A 16963-nucleotide genomic window follows, 5' to 3' on the forward strand; every position below is an offset into this window, starting at 1 on the left:
AGAGGACGTGATATGGACAACAGAATGTGATTTAGCTTTTGAACAAATAAAAGAAATTTTGTGTAAAGAACCAGTCTTACAAAGCCCAAACTTTGACAAACCATTTATTGTACAGACGGCTGCATCTGAGGTGGGACTTGGGGCAGTCCTGAGTCAAGAGATTTAATGGTGAGGAACACCCTATTCTTTAAGTAGGAAACTTTTTCCCCGTGAACAAAAGTATTCTACAATCGAGAAGGAAGGGCTGGCGATAAAGTGGGCATTGGAGGCATTACGCTATTATTTATTAGGAAGAGAGTTTACTTTAGTGACGGATCATCATCCCCTCACTTGGATTCATACCATGAAGGACAAAAATGCCAGAATAACTAGATGGTATCTAGCATTACAGCCATTTAAATTTGAGATACAACATCGGTCAGGGTCCAAGCACCAAAATGCCGATCATTTGTCTAGGTATGGTGCTGAAGTGAAAGCGGTCTGAAGAAGGACAAGCTTCTTCTTAAGGGGGGAGGAATGTGAAGAGGTAAACTATTTTGTGTTATGTTTCCATGTGATTTCTTCTTTGTAACCTTAGTGGTGGTACATAAGACCCCAGATCTGGTAATATCTCTGTGTGAATGTTCTATTACTGCTTCTTATTTCTTTCTTTCCTCATTAGGCTGGCCACCTAATGCTCTATTTTCCTACTATTTCTTGTCTTACCATCTGGGAACCATATACTAACACTAAGGAACTGTTCACATTAACATGGATTTATAAAGTGTTTTTGCATATTTACCTGCATGAGTGGAGTTGCACTGGGTGTGTCCGCCCTGATCTTATAAGAGGCAAGTCTGCAGCAACTCCAGGGTTTTATAGGGAAAACTGCAGAGGATTATGGGAAATGTCTAAGGTATAAAATGATTCCAATTCCCAGAAAGCTGGGTATGGGTGTGTTGGTGAAGTTCACATGATGAATTGTTTGTGAGACTACAGCAGCCTGAGGTACAAGGTGTTTGTTGTATACATTATGGAGATTTTCTGAAGAATTATTTTTTTTGTTAAAACTGGACATCCTGAAGTAAACTCCTTGGATTCTTTTCATCAATCAAGGTCCGATTGTTTTTTTGAAAAATCCCATGCTTCACAGGACGCCCTGTGGCTTCACTGCTACCTTGCTCCCCAGAACCATTCCCCCGACCTCGCCCACGGCCTCGTCCACGTCCCTTTCCGGGAGCCTTGCGCATTTTGAATTCCCAGTTAGAAATTGGCACTATATACCAGTAGCAAAAATTGTGGGTGCACGTAACCCCAATATATTCTTTGAATTACCAGTCAGAAACTGGCACTATATGGCAGTAGCAAGAAATGAGGGTATTTGTAACCCCAATATATTCTTTGAATTCCCAGTCAGACAATGGCACTATATGGCAGTAGCAAGAATTGAGGGTATTTATAACCCCAATATATTCTTTGAATTACCAGTCAGAAACTGGCACTATATGGCAGTAGCAAGAAATGAGGGAATTTATAACCCCAATATATTCTTTGAATTCCCAGTCAGACAATGGCACTATATACCAGTAGCAAGAATTGAGGGTATTTATAACCCCAATATATTCTTTGAATTCCCAGTCAGAAACTGGCACTATATGGCAGTAGCAAGAAATGAGGGTATTTATAACCCCAATATATTCTTTGAATTACCAGTCAGAAACTGGCACTATATGGCAGTAGCAAGAAATGAGGGTATTTGTAACCCCAATATATTCTTTGAATTCCCAGTCAGACAATGGCACTATATACCAGTAGCAAGAAATGAGGGTATTTGTAACCCCAATATATTCTTTGAATTCCCAGTCAGACAATGGCACTATATACCAGTAGCAAGAAATGAGGGTATTTATAACCCCAATATATTCTTTGAATTCCCAGTCAGACAATGGCACTATATACCAGTAGCAAGAAATGAGGGTATTTATAACCCCAATATATTCTTTGAATTCCCAGTCAGAAACTGGCACTATATGGCAGTAGCAAGAAATGAGGGTATTTATAACCCCAATATATTCTTTGAATTACCAGTCAGAAACTGGCACTATATGGCAGTAGCAAGAAATGAGGGTATTTGTAACCCCAATATATTCTTTGAATTCCCAGTCAGACAATGGCACTATATACCAGTAGCAAAAATTGTGGGTGCAAGTAACCCCAATATATTCTTTGAATTACCAGTCAGAAACTGGCACTATATGGCAGTAGCAAGAAATGAGGGTATTTATAACCCCAATATATTCTTTGAATTACCAGTCAGAAACTGGCACTATATGGCAGTAGCAAGAAATGAGGGTATTTGTAACCCCAATATATTCTTTGAATTCCCAGTCAGACAATGGCACTATATACCAGTAGCAAGAAATGAGGGTATTTATAACCCCAATATATTCTTTGAATTCCCAGTCAGACAATGGCACTATATACCAGTAGCAAGAAATGAGGGTATTTATAACCCCAATATATTCTTTGAATTCCCAGTCAGAAACTGGCACTATATGGCAGTAGCAAGAAATGAGGGTATTTATAACCCCAATATATTCTTTGAATTACCAGTCAGAAACTGGCACTATATGGCAGTAGCAAGAAATGAGGGTATTTGTAACCCCAATATATTCTTTGAATTCCCAGTCAGACAATGGCACTATATACCAGTAGCAAAAATTGTGGGTGCACGTAACCCCAATATATTCTTTGAATTACCAGTCAGAAACTGGCACTATATGGCAGTAGCAAGAAATGAGGGTATTTGTAACCCCAATATATTCTTTGAATTCCCAGTCAGACAATGGCACTATATGGCAGTAGCAAGAAATGAGGGTATTTGTAACCCCAATATATTCTTTGAATTCCCAGTCAGACAATGGCACTATATACCAGTAGCAAGAAATGAGGGTATTTATACCCCAATATATTCTTTGAATTCCCAGTCAGACAATGGCACTATATACCAGTAGCAAAAATTGTGGGTGCACGTAACCCCAATATATTCTTTGAATTCCCAGTCAGACAATGGCACTATATGGCAGTAGCAAAAATAGTGGGTGTATATAGCCCCAATTCTATTGCTAGGGGACTTGCAGTGTATTTCTGGGGTGAAGGTGGGGGGGCACACCGTTGGAACGGGTATCGGGGGTATATATCGGGTATACGGGAATACACTGTCAGTGTATTCCATTCAGGATCCGCGGAAAGCTGGGTTGCGGCGATTGAGCCCGTCAGTGCCACGTTACACTGACAAGCTTCTCCCTGGAATTTAGCTCTTATAAGAGCTGTTGGTTGTCTTCTCCTTCCTATCCTAGCCTGTCCCTGCCTACCCAGAATCTAAGCCCTAGCTAACTGGACGGAAACCTCCGTCCCCGGTGAATTGCAAGCTCAGAATGACGCGAAGCTGGGCGTCGCTGTTCTTTTAAATTAGAGGTCACATGTTTTCGGCAGCCAATGGGTTTTGCCTACTTTTTTCAACGTCACCTGTGTCGTAGTTCCTGTACCCTGCGCTGTTATTGGAGCAAAAAAGGCGCCAGGGAAGGTGGGAGGGGAATCGAGTAATGGCACACTTTACCACGCGGTGTTCGATTCGATTCGAACATGCCGAACAGCCTAATATCCGATCGAACATGAGTTCGATAGAACACTGTTCGCTCATCTCTATTTATCAGTAATTTATGAAAAGCCCAACACATATTGCTCTTCTTGATTTGGTATTTTATCACTAGTGATTTTTTAAAATGAAGAATGCTCTGAGTCTATAGTGTTTATTAAGACATTTTTTGATAGATTTATTTACATGGAGAAACGGCTGAAAAAAAAATTTGTGTGTGTAATAACACCAGAGAAAAAAAATGCAAGTACCGTACTACTGCAGTTCTTTTTCACCAAAAAAGACCAGGGTAGAAAGTAAGTGTGTCAGATGCCTAAGGCTGAGACCCTAGGTGGCATAAACACCGTGGTTTGGCCATGGCTGTGACGCCGTGGAAAAACGCAGTGTCACAGCCACTGCAAAGTGGATGGGATTCTAGCAAATCCTATCCACACCTTGTGAAAAAATACACACAAGTGGAATAGGCCCCCTCTAGTGGTGACTGCGGCTGGCCGTGTGTTACTGTATAATATGGTATAGGACTGGTCCTATATGGTTCCCTTCCAACTGTACCTCCTGTTTATCAATTTACCTCTCATTACGTGTTTACATACAAGTGTCTCACGCCCTGTCTATTTGTTTGTTTCATGTTGTCCCCGACTGGAGTTGGTATCCGACTGGGAAGTCGGTTTTCTATGTTTTGTATTTTTTATGTCTTTGATTGTTTATTTGGTTATAAATAAATTTTAAAAAAACAAACATATGTGCAGTGGACACACTGCGATTTCAAAAACCTTTGCAGTTTTGTAAACCGCAGCATATCAACTATACCTACGGAAACTCTAGTGATTTCCCGATAGGTATAACGGAAGCATAAAGTCCGCAGAGGAAACCTCTGTGGACTTCCCGTGAAAAGCGCTGCAGAAAAAAAATGCATTGCCTACATGGGGCTTTAGCCTAATGGTGTTTTATATAATTTTGTACAAGTGTGCTACAAGTCATATAGAGAAGACAAAGAGAAAACTTATAAAAATAAATAAAAAATTATCCAGCACATGCTGCCTTTCACTAAGCATGCCACTAATCTAAAAAAAAAAATGACACAGCATACGCTAGGTTCACACCTGCGTTCAGGTTCTCCGTTCTGTGGTTTCCGTCTTCTGCATGCCAGAAGACGGAAACCACAGACCGGGTCCGGCCGTGAGCGGCGTTGAGCGTTTTATGCTTTCCGCCGCGAAACCGGATTTTTTAATCTGGACACAGAGTACTGCATGTCCGATTCTGTGTCCGGATTATAAAACCCGGTTTCGCGGCAGAGAGCATAAAACGCTCAACGCCGCTCACGGCCGGACAGCTTTCTCACCCATTCAAATGAATGGGTGAGAGACTCCTGCAGGTTTCCGTCTCCTGCTCTGTTTTATGCAGGAAATGGAAACCTGCAGTACGGAGAGGAGAACGCAGATGTGAACGAGCCCTTATTAGTATAAAGAAAAAAAAATTAACCACTTACTTATGCAGTCTAGTTTTGTATTTAAAGGGACAATAAACCCTGAAAATCAATAAAGTAATACAAAAACATGCATCATATAGGTCAGCCATAAGTATGTCTGTAGCATTACCTGCAAAAAGTTCAGCAGACACCTTGCAGGCAGATAAGGATATCCTTTCTCTCTGACCCCTGCATCTTCAGCTACATACTGACTAAGTGCACATGTATGAATTCACAGAAACTTCAGGAAAAGAGTTTACATGTTACCAGATATGACTAAAATATCCCATTGACTAGAAGGGAAACAGTGCAGCACCAATTACACCTGGGAGAAGTGTTGTATGTTGTTTTCACTTACTTTTGCAAATCACTCGCTTTTCCAGATTTTGGAAGGCAAAGGAAAAACTAACCACATGTCTAGATAGATTTGATATTTTGCAGTCTGGAAAGGCTGGGTATATGAGTCAGGGCTCCTTCACATCTGCGCCCGGGGTTTCCGCTTTCAGGTTTCCGTTTCCTGCCCAAAATTGCGCAGGAGACGGAAACCTGCAGATATTTTTCAAATCCATTCAAATGAATGGGCTTGAAAAGTGTCTAGACGTGAGCGCCGGGGAGCGTTTTGTGCTCTCTATTGCGAAACTGTTTTTTTTTTTTTAACTGGACACAAAGTCGGTCATACAGGACTTTAGGTCCAGTTTAAAAAAAAAAAAAAAAACGGTTTTGTTGCAGAGAGCCCAAAACGCTCACCGGCACTCACGACCGAACACGGTCTGACAGGTTTCCATCTTCTATCAGCAGAAGAAACCCGACAGAGACCGAACGCTGGTGTGAACCCAGCGTAAGCGATAACAGAGGTCACACTTGGTACATATATTCTGTATACAATACTCCATATACTATTTAGAATAAATGTATATGCAGTATAAGGTCAAAGCACATACTGATGTAGAGAACAGATCAACTCTGGACAAACATGTCCCTCTTATCAATAGGATCGTGTGCTGTTTGTTAACCTCTGTAGATGTGTGATTAAATCCTTAAAAGGGATCCTATCAGTCAGACAATTTTTTGTAGGTACCACGTCGGAATAGCCTTCTCTGGATTAAAGGTGTTTTCCCATCCAGTGTGTCAACACTGCCTGGAGCAGATCAGATAATATGCAAATGCATGTACACAATGGACTGAGGGTTAGCTGTGTTTATATAGAGAGATAACAGACCTGGCTTTATCAGCCTACTGCCAAGAGCAGTTTAATATAGTATGTGAACATAAATTCATAACAGTGAATAAAAAGTGGGATAAAAAGTAGCCTATGTTTTAATCGAGGTTAAAAATATCTATATGCCAAATTTCAATCAAATCAGTTCATCCATGTATGCGTAATTGAGTAACAACCATCCAAACCCACAAACTTTCACATTTATAATATTAGTAGGAAATAGGATACACCAACCTTTTTAGAATTTCTGTAAGTAGCAACAAACCCTGTTTCTGTAGTTCCATGTTATTTATTTGCAGTACCTTCTTCAAACTTTTTATCACAGCCTCAATACCTAAACAATTAAAGAGAAAGCCAAAATATTAATTAACCACTTAACGACCAGCCCATAGTAAAATTACGTCGGCACTGACAGGTCCTTTCTGACTGCCCTATAGTAAAATTACATTGGTCAGTCAGGGTAGGTTTTACCCTGTCAGTGCGAACATAAGAGCAGGGTGTTAGCTGTATCTGACAGCTAACACCCTGCTCCATAACTCACCATCGGAGCTGAGCTCCACGATCAAGCCAAGGGGTTGCACGATGTTTCCGGGGTCCCCGGCAGCCCCCGAATCAAGTATACTAAAGTAGCACATAAAAAAAAAAAGTGAAAAAAAAAAATAAAATGTTTGAAAAAAAAAAATAAAGTTATAAAGCCCCCAAAATTTCTTTTTTTCTATAGAAAATTAATTATATTAAAAAAATACCCTAAAAATTAATAAAAACAATACATATTTGGTATCGTCGCGTCTGTCGCAATAAAACTGAAACTATATTTATTGTACATGGTGAACGGAGGGGGGAAAAAACACCAGAAGTAGTGATTTTTCACCATCTCACCTTACAAAATATGCTATAAAAAGTGATCAAAAAGTCATATGTATCCCACAACAGTACCAATAAAAGGCACAGATTGTCCCGCAAAAAATAAGCCCTCAACCAATACTGTCAACCGAAAAATAAAAATGTTACGCCTCTCAGAATATGGTGATGCAAAAAACATTGATTTACTGTATAAGCCGACCCGAATATAAGCCGACCCCCCCCCCCCCCCCCTAATTTTACCCAAAAAAACTGGAAAATCTTATTGACTTGAGTATAAGCTGAGGGGAGGAAATGCAGCAGCTACCAGAAAATTTCAAAAATTAAAGTGGCCGGAGTTTTTGGTAGCATTAGGTGCTGGGTGCTGAGGAAGGGGAGGGGGTGTTTTGGTTGTCTGTCTGCCCCTTCCCTGAGCTTGAGGACTGGGTTTTTTTTCCCCCACATGGAATTCAGCCTGGCTGAATGTAGGGTATCTGTAGTGCTCCTATTAACCCACTCCCAACAGAATAGGAGCACTGCAGATACCCTATATTCAGCCTGGCTGTAGTCAGACTGAATTCCAAGTGGGGGGGGGGTCTGCTCCTTTAAGCTCAGGGAAGGGGCAGACAGACAACCAAAACACCCCCCCCCCTTCCCCAGCGCCTACTGCACCCTAAACCCCGACCCTCCATCAACATCAATCTCAAGTATTTATCCCCTATCCATGAACCATCACCAGCCTGGAGTTGCTGCAGGAGCCAGACAGTGAGGGCATCCCGCTGCACTCCCCATGGACCTTCTGGCTGAAGTGCAACCTACACCGTGCAAACAATACAGTGTCTGGAGTGTATATAACAATATCCCCCCTGCGCTTGACTCGAGTATAAGCCAAGGGGGACTATGTCCCCAAATGTCTTTTTATTCTGCAGCAGTGGTGTAACTACCAGGGTAGCGGCTATCACAGGGCCCAGGATATTAGGGGGCCCGGCGACAGACGCTACCGCTGCGTGCTTTTTTTTTTTTTTTTTAATAGGCTGTTACTGGCTGGAGTTACTCCAGCCGGTAACGGGCCCTATTTATTCACCGATCCTGGCAAGAGGCGGGATCGGTAAGTGATGCCACGGGCCCCACAAACACTAGTATTGTACTCAGGGGTCTTTTCGGACCCCCGAATATAATGATCGGAGGTCTGGGAGAGGTAAGAGAACATAAAAAACTGTGTTACTTACCTTTCCACGTTCCTGGCAGGCTTCGGCCTACTACTGTGAGGTCCCTGGTCGTCACATGACCGGGGCCTGTGTCCCGAGTCATCTGACATCCGAACGTCAAGGAGGATGGCCGACACCACCAAGAACTGCAGCAGAGTCGGGGATAGGTAATTGACAGTGGCTTTTTATGTTTGTATCCCCCCCCCCCCTTGGGTCTTTGATTATTATAGTCTGGGGTCTAAAAAGACCCAAGAGTATAATAATTGTTCATGGCTGTCCACAGTGGGCATAATACTGTGTGCAGGGGCCACTATGGGACATAATACTGTGTGCAGGAGTCACCATAGGCATAATATTGTGTACTGGGGGCACTATGGGGCATAATATTGTGTGCAGGGGCCACTATAGGGCATAATACTGTGTACTGGGGCCACTACGGGGCATAATGTGTGCAGGGGCCACTACGGGGCATGATACTGTGTACTGGGGCCACTATGGTGCATAATACTGAGTGCAGGGGCCACTATGGGGCATAATAGAGCGCGCAGGAATGTGTGTGTGGGGGGGAAACAGTCGTTGCGTTCTTCAGCGTCGGTTGGTCGGGGGGAAAGCAGGTCAAAAGTTCGATACGGGGCCCCGCCATTCCTAGTTAGGCCACTGTTCTGCAGAATTAGTATCATATAAAAAAATATGAGGAATCGCTGTAATTGTACCAACCCGCAGAATAAAGGTAACATGTTACTTATACTGTACGCAGCATGGTGAAAGATTTAAAAGGTAAAACGTAATGCCAGAATTGATTTTATTATTTTTAAATCCAGGAAAAAAAAAAGAGTTAATAAAATGTATTCCATAAGTTGTAGGCACCCAAAAATGGTGTTATTACAAAATGCATCTCATCTCGCAAACAGCAAGCCCTTATATGGCCACGTCACCAGAAAAATAAAGAAAATATAGCATCTAGTAATGTGAAGACAAAAAATAAAAAATAAAAAATAAAAAAAATCGCCAAATCATTAGAACACAACTGGTTACGGCAGGAAGTGAATATATAAGCTGTGCGAGAGTATATCAGGGGACACCCCATATTTAGAGCTTATAAGGGAAAAGACACCAAAAGTGACCCCCAAAGTGATCCCAGAGTGACTCTCTTACTCATAGGAGCTACTGGAACATAGTAGGGAATTTGGTGTTCCCAATGTCCTCCGCACAGCTTACATATTCCCCTTTCACCATCCGCTGTGCATTCACGTCTGGAATACTAATACTTACTGCACCCCCTGATAAATTCTTTGAGGGGTGCAGTTTTCAAAATGAGGTCACTCCTTTGGGAAATCCACTTTTCTTGTACATTACAGGCTCTACAAACATGACATGGCATCCAGATACCAAACATCTGAATCTGTACTCCATAGCCGCATAACGCTCCTTCCCTTCTTCGCCCTGCTATGTGCCCAAACTACAGTTTATGCCACATGTATGACACTGGTGTACCCAGGATAATGTACGTAATGTCATATGTGGTATAAACTGATATTAGGGCACAGCCAGACACAGAAGGGAAGAAGGGTTATTTGGGTTTTGGAGCATAGACTTAGATGGTTTGGTATTTGGCTGCCATGACACTTTTGCAGAGCTGAAACGCCAGTAAAGTGGAATCCCCTGATATGTGACCTTATTTTGGAAACTACACTGAATGATTTATCCATAGGTACAGAGAGCATTTTTAATCCTCAAGTGTTGCTATAACCTATTATCCATATATGAATACGAAGCTGATTGTGAAAGGTGAAAATGACAATTTTTCCAGGAATAAATCATTTCAGCGCGTAATATGTTGTGCCCGACTTGTATCAGAGATGAACATTTCAAAAGCTGTTGTGCCCGGATACCCGCTTAACAGTTTTTGGAGTGTGTATCTCTGCTAACATAAGTTGGGCACAATATATCGGGCACTGAAATGGCGAATCTCTGGAAAAATTTCATTTTTAACTTCTCATTATCAGCTGCACATTCATTTCTGGAAACAAAATAAATGCAACAGTGAAGGGTTAAAAATGCTCACTACGCCACTTGATAAATCCCATCAGTGGGGTAGAGTCCAAAATGGGGTGACATGTCTGGGGATTCCACTTTATTGGCAATTCAGAAGCTTTTCAAAAGGGGCATGACGTCCAAAAACCAAACTGCTCCAAAATCTAAAATAGCGCTCCTTCCCTTCTGTGTCTGGCTGTGCCCAAACAGCAGTTTATAACCACATATGGCATTAAGTACGTTATCTGGGTTATACCAGTGTCATACATGTGGGCATACGCCACCATTTGGGTACACAGCAGGGCGCAGATGTGAAGGAGCGGTATTTGCTTTTGGAGAGCAGATTTAGATTATTGGTTTTTGGACACCATGTCACATTTGCAGAGACGGTAAAATTGCCCCTACATAATGGGGTCATTTCTTGGGGAATTCCAGTTTACTGGCAAGTCCAGGGCTCTGCAAAAAAAAAAAAAAAAAAAAAATGGCGCCCAGGAAGTCCCTCTAAATCTGCACCCGAAAAGCTAAAAAGCGCAGTGCTCCCTCCCTTCTGAGCCCTGCTGTGTGCCCAAGCAGCAGTTTACACCTACATATATAATTTTTTGCCCCTCGGGATGGTCCACTTAGTAGTTTTAGGAGTGCAGGTCTCTGACAACACTAAGTGGGTGCAACGTATTGGCGTATTTCTTTAGAAATTTCAATTTTCATTTTGTACAATAATTTTTGAGAAGCATTTTTAGGCTCAAAATGATAATACCCCTTCATACATTTCTTGACGTGTGTAATTTTTAAAATGGGGTCACTTTTGAGGGGTTTCCATTGTATTGATACTTTAGGGGCTATACAAATGCGACATGGCACCTGAAAACTATTCCAGAAAAATCTACCCTACAAAAGCAAAATAGAACTCTTTCCATTCCGAGCACCACCATGTGGACCAGCGGTTATATGCTATTAACATTACCGATTATTCTAATTTATGCTCCTACTTACAAAACCTGTTACCCATATGATGCCCAGTACTGTTCATACATGTTGTTATCTATTTGTGTAGTATTACTTGCTCCTACTGTTCCTGATTTGTGTGATCTTACAAGTACAGTATATTTCTGTGATTCATATTGACCATATGATTCTAAATTTGTGACCTTTATGATGTATATGTATATTTATATGTAGATAACTTTATATGATACCTGCTCACTATTTGATACTAGGCACTTTTGTTGTACAGTCTAATGAAGGCCACTTTGCTGGCCAAAAAGTTACAACTTACTCTCCGGTTTATCACGTGTGAAAATAAGATCACTCAACTTGTATAAACTACATTCTGGAGTATGAAATACTTCTTTAACTTGGCATTCCAAACTGGGACCCTATTTCCACACCCTAGTGGAGTGCCGCCTACACTTGTCTTATTTTATGATCTATTAGTGTCCTCACACAGTTAATGCTTATTGGTGCCCCCCAACCCACCACAAACTCAAAGTATAACACCTCAATATATTATATGAGACACTGTACCATGGGAAGAATATTCAAATCTGTCTTCCATGATGAAATTAGAAAGTCAGGTGCCTCAGTGTTGCAAACCAATAGAGGGCGCTCACTGGAATGTGCAAGCCTGTCTTCCCTGATGTAATTAGAAAGACAGAATCTCAGCGAGATAGCCCAATAAAGGCTGCCCCCACCCGTAGTCCCTTGGTTCCCCTGCCCATCATTGAAGTGCCTTTTAAAAGGATTGGTATGGACTTGGTCGGTCCAATAGTCAAGTCAGCTAGAGGTCACCAATATATTCTGGTTGTCTTAGATTATGCTACTCGCTATCCTGAGGTGGTTCCCTTGCGTAATACGACATCAAAGAGTATTGCCGTGAATTATTCTATATGTTTTCAAGAACAGGCATACCTAAACAGATACTGACCGACCAAGGCACACCGTTCATGTCAAAGGTTATAAAAGAGCTATGCAAGCTGTTTAAAATTACCCACATACGGACCTCTGTGTATCACCTCCAGACAGATGGGTTAGGGGTGCGCTTTAACCCCTTCCCGACATGCGCCGTAATAGTACGGCGCGTGTCGGGTCTGTAACTATGGCGACCGCCTGGGAGCCGGGCGGCCGTCATAGCCGCCGGGTGTCTACTGCTTTAAGCAGTAGACAACCGGCTCTAATGCCTCCGATCGGTCCCCGGACCGATCGGAGGCATTAACCCCTCCGGCGCTGCTGTCAAAGGCGCCGGAGGCGCCATTTTCCCGGCGGCGCATGGGCGCCGCCATTTTGGCAAGGATCGCCGGCTCCTGGAGCATGCTCCAGGGCCGACGTCACGTTGCCATGACAGCCGGGAGCCTTGTTAAAGGCTCCCAGCCGGTCTGCAAATTCTCTCTTTTGCAGGCTGGTGTATCCAGCCTGCAAAAGAGATGATGCTTTTTTGCAATGCATTAGCATTGTAATGCATTGCATTAGTGATCAGACCCCCTGGGGTTCAACACCCCTAGGGGGTCTAATAAATGCAAAAAAAAAATTAAAAAAAAATATAAAAAAAATATAAAAAGTATTAAAAGTTCAAATCACCCCCCTTTCCCTAGAACAAATATAAAAGTAGTTAAAAACTGTGAAACATATACATGTTAGGTATCCCCGCGTCCGAAATCGCCCGCTCTACAAATCTATAAAAATATTTTTCCTGTTCGGTAAACGCCGTAGCAGGAAAAATAGTCAAAAGTGCCAAACCGCCGTTTTTTCACTGTTTTAATTCTGATAAAAATTTGAATAAAAAGTGATCAAAGCAATAACATTTCCCGAAAATGGTAGAACAAAAAAGTACACCCGGCCCCACAAAAAAAGACGCCCTATGCATCCCCGTACACCTATGTATAAAAAAGTTACGGCCTTCGGAATATGGCGACTTTTAGAAAAAAAAATTTTTAACACCGTTTTGGAATTTTTTTTAGGGGTCAAAATGTAAATAAAACCATATAAATTTGGTATCCTTGGAACCGTACCGAAACACAGAATATAGGGGACATGTCATTTTGGATGCACACCGTGAACGCCGTAAAACCAAAGCCCGTAAGAAAGTCGCAGAAATGCATTTTTTCTTCAAATCCACCCCATTCTGAATTTTTTTCCTGCTTCCCAGTACATTATATAGAATAATTAATGGTGGCATCATGAAGAAAAAATTGTCCCGCAAAAATTAAGACCTCATATGACTCTGGGAGCGGAGAAATAAAAAAGTTATGGGGTTTATAAGGGAGTCAAAAACGAAAAACGAAAATCAAAAAATGCCATCGGCGGGAAGGGGTTAATAAGACTCTCAAACATATGCTTAAAAAGGTGGTAGAAAAAGATGGTCATGACTGGGATTGCCTGTTGCCATACCTGATGTTCTCTATTAGAGAGGTTCCACAAGCGTCTACAGGTTTTTCCCCTTTGGAATTAGTCTACAGTAGACACCACAGGGGCTTACTTGATATAGCCAAAGTCCTATAAAGCAATTGAACAAGTATGGCCGCGCTTATTAGGAGACCTTAGAACTTCAGGAAATTCCAATTCAAGTCAAGCTCTTGTTGCGCCTGATAGGGCGCAAAAGAAGAATATTAACCGAGTACAATGGGCAGCGTCCACCGGCGACGACTCTTAGGTCGGAGTATATGATGCAAAATATATTGGGGAAGGGTTCCTCAATGTACATAAACCAGCCACGCGCTCCCTCGGTGTAGACAAATATCGATACACGGATATGTAGACAAAAGTAGATTTTATTGTAAAAGATGATGCGTTTCGGGGTTTTTTGGTACTCTATGAGTGCTACCCCTTCATCAGATCTCTTATTGAAGCTCTATCAGCATGAACTACACAGTACATGTAGTACATGCTGATAGAGCTTCAATAAGAGATCTGATGAAGGGGTGGCACGCATAGAGTACCAAAAAACCCCGAAACGCGTCATCTTTTACAATAAAATCTACTTTTGTCTACATATCCGTGTATTGATATTTGTCTACACCGAGGGAGCGCGTGGCTGGTTTATGTACATTGAGGAACCCTTCCCCAATATATTTTGCATTGATATAGCCAAAGAAACCTGGGAAACGGAGGCTTCCCCATACCATAGTGTCAAAGAGCATGTAGCTCAAATGCAGGACTGCATTTCAACAGTCATGCCAATTGTAAAAGAACATTTGCAAAGAGCACATGAGGCCCAAAGCAGAATTTACAATTGTTCTGCCAGAGTCTGAGAAGGAAGTCTTTTAGGAAGGAGTTCCTGGTGCAGACAGATGCTTCAAATGCAGGTCTAGGAGCAGTGCTGTCCCAGGTTTTAAATGGTGAGGAGCATCCTGTAATGTACCTGAGCATGAAGCTGTCCCCCGCTGAGAAAAATTACGCTATTGTAGAGAGGGAATGTTTGACCATTAAGTGGGTGCTGGATGCTATGAGGTATTACCTTCTGGGGAGAACGTTTAAATTGATCACTGACCATGCTTCCCTTACATGGATGAAAATCAATAAGGACAGAAATGCTAGGGCTACCCGATAGTTCCTGTCTCTGCAAAATTTTGTGTTTGATGTAGAAAACAGGCCAGGGAAACAGTGAGGAATTGATACAGAAAGTATATTGGAAAATTGTATATCTTTTTATTGTACATTTGTTTGTCAATATTGGTCTGAAAGTGGCCAACCCCTTTAAGAAGTTGCTCCAGCAGCAACACTTTGGCAGAGCTTGGCTGGAGAGTGAAAGAGAGAGGTCATATTTTTGGAGCTGTGTCCTGAATGACTAATCTGTGATTCTAGGTGAGGTAACCTATTCTATGTTTAGTTAGAGCCTAGCCGGTCAGGTATTTATTTTTGTATTGTTTCCTTTTGTTGCTGCACTACCTTTTGAGTGAAAATAAAATTCTACTTTTGCTTTGGACTAAAGAATCTGGACTTGCGTGTCTATGCCACCCCACCTAGCAACCACAGACCCTGACACTAGGTTGGACAAGACAGGCAGGAACCACCCACTGGATAATAGAGATCCTGAATAGAATATTGGGTCTGGAAAGTAGAATTCACTGACCAGTAACTTATAATATAATGAAACTCTCTATCCTAAATATGTACTGTCAATGAAATGTCTCTGTAAAGCAGAGCTAAAACAACTTATTTTACATCCCTATAAAATAAATAGGTGCATATCAACTGGTGTATCCCTATTGCCAAAGTGAATCTAAAATATATATTTATTCAAACCAACTGTTCACTTTGTAACTGTGGTAACAGACCACCATAATATGGTTTCTGACCCATTTTTACAGACTCCTACATACACTCAAATGCATGTGGGATCAGTGAAACAAGTTCCCCTCGGGTCCAAGACATGCAAACCATGAAAAACAGACAGTTTTGGAACTTGGTCATGTTAATGTATCCTTAGTGTTTAACAGATGTTACTTGGTTGGGATTTTTGTGGGAAGATCTATACTGTATTGACCCTGGTATAGCCTCATCGTTGGTCTGTATATGGTGGTATTCATAACCATATAAGGACAATTAAAGTTATGGTGTGTCTACAATGGGATTTAATCATGATTATTATTATTATTGTTTATTTATATAGCACCATTAATTCCATGGCGCTTTTGGGGGTTTACATACAGTACACACATATAATACTAACAATGACCGACTGGCACAGAGGGCCCTACCCGCAAGGGCTTACAATTTAATACGAGCTAATTCTTTTCTTTTTTTTTTCTTTTTTTTTTTTTTTTTTTGTGGAGTTTCCGGCCCATGGGGACCCAAGCCTTATAGAGAAAATTGCAGAGGATTATGGGAAAATGTCTATTTCCATTTCCCAGTAAGCAAGCTGATGGTGGAGTTCACATGGTGAATAGTTTGTGGAACTACAGCAGCCTGAAGTGCTAGGTTTTTGTTGTACAAAATATGGATATTTTCTAAAGATTTTTTTTTTTTTTTTTGTCAAAAATTGGACATCATAAAATAAACTCCTTTGGATTCTTTCATCAATCAAGGCCTGATTGTTTTTTTGGAAAATCCCATGCTTCACCCCCAGGACGTACTATTACACCCTGGTTCACTAAGGGGTTATAAGCACAATGCCATTCCATGTCTGCAAGTGATGCGCCATCAGTTCATAGATACAAGTGCTATATAGTGAGAAGCACGAATAAATATATTTTCAGAAATATTTTATGGGGACTTTAAATAAAAGTTGCATTTTAGCTTTCAACTTTACAGTGACATTTCAGTGACAGATGAAGGCCCCACGTTGCAGAAACGCAGCTTATTTTGTTGCAGATTTTGTTGCAGTTTTTTGAGCCAAAGCCAAGAATAGCTACAAGAGGAATAGGAGATGAGTAGAGATGAGGGAGTACTGTTCGGATCAGCCGATCCGAACAGCAGGCTCCATAGAAATGAATGGATGCACCTGGTACTTCCGCTTTGACGTCGGCCGGCCGCTTAACCCCCCGCGTGCCGGCTACGTCCATTCATTTCTATGCGAGCGTACTGTTCGGACAATTTAAATGGAGATCAGTTGCGTTGTTTTACAC

The 16963-nt window shown here is 41.6% G+C and overlaps 1 protein-coding gene across 1 annotated transcript in view; it reads right to left on the minus strand.

The window, feature by feature from the left end:
- The window catches only part of MEI1 (meiotic double-stranded break formation protein 1), a 268519-nt gene that overhangs the window by 177061 nt on the left and 74495 nt on the right, over nt 1-16963 (minus strand). Inside the window, exon 10 of the mRNA XM_075286804.1 lies at nt 6559-6658. Coding sequence (XP_075142905.1) covers nt 6559-6658 — 100 coding nt within the window. The remainder of the gene's footprint in view (nt 1-6558; nt 6659-16963) is intronic.

This window comes from Leptodactylus fuscus, chromosome 9, assembly GCF_031893055.1.
Source record: "Leptodactylus fuscus isolate aLepFus1 chromosome 9, aLepFus1.hap2, whole genome shotgun sequence".
Lineage (NCBI taxonomy): Eukaryota > Metazoa > Chordata > Amphibia > Anura > Leptodactylidae > Leptodactylus > Leptodactylus fuscus.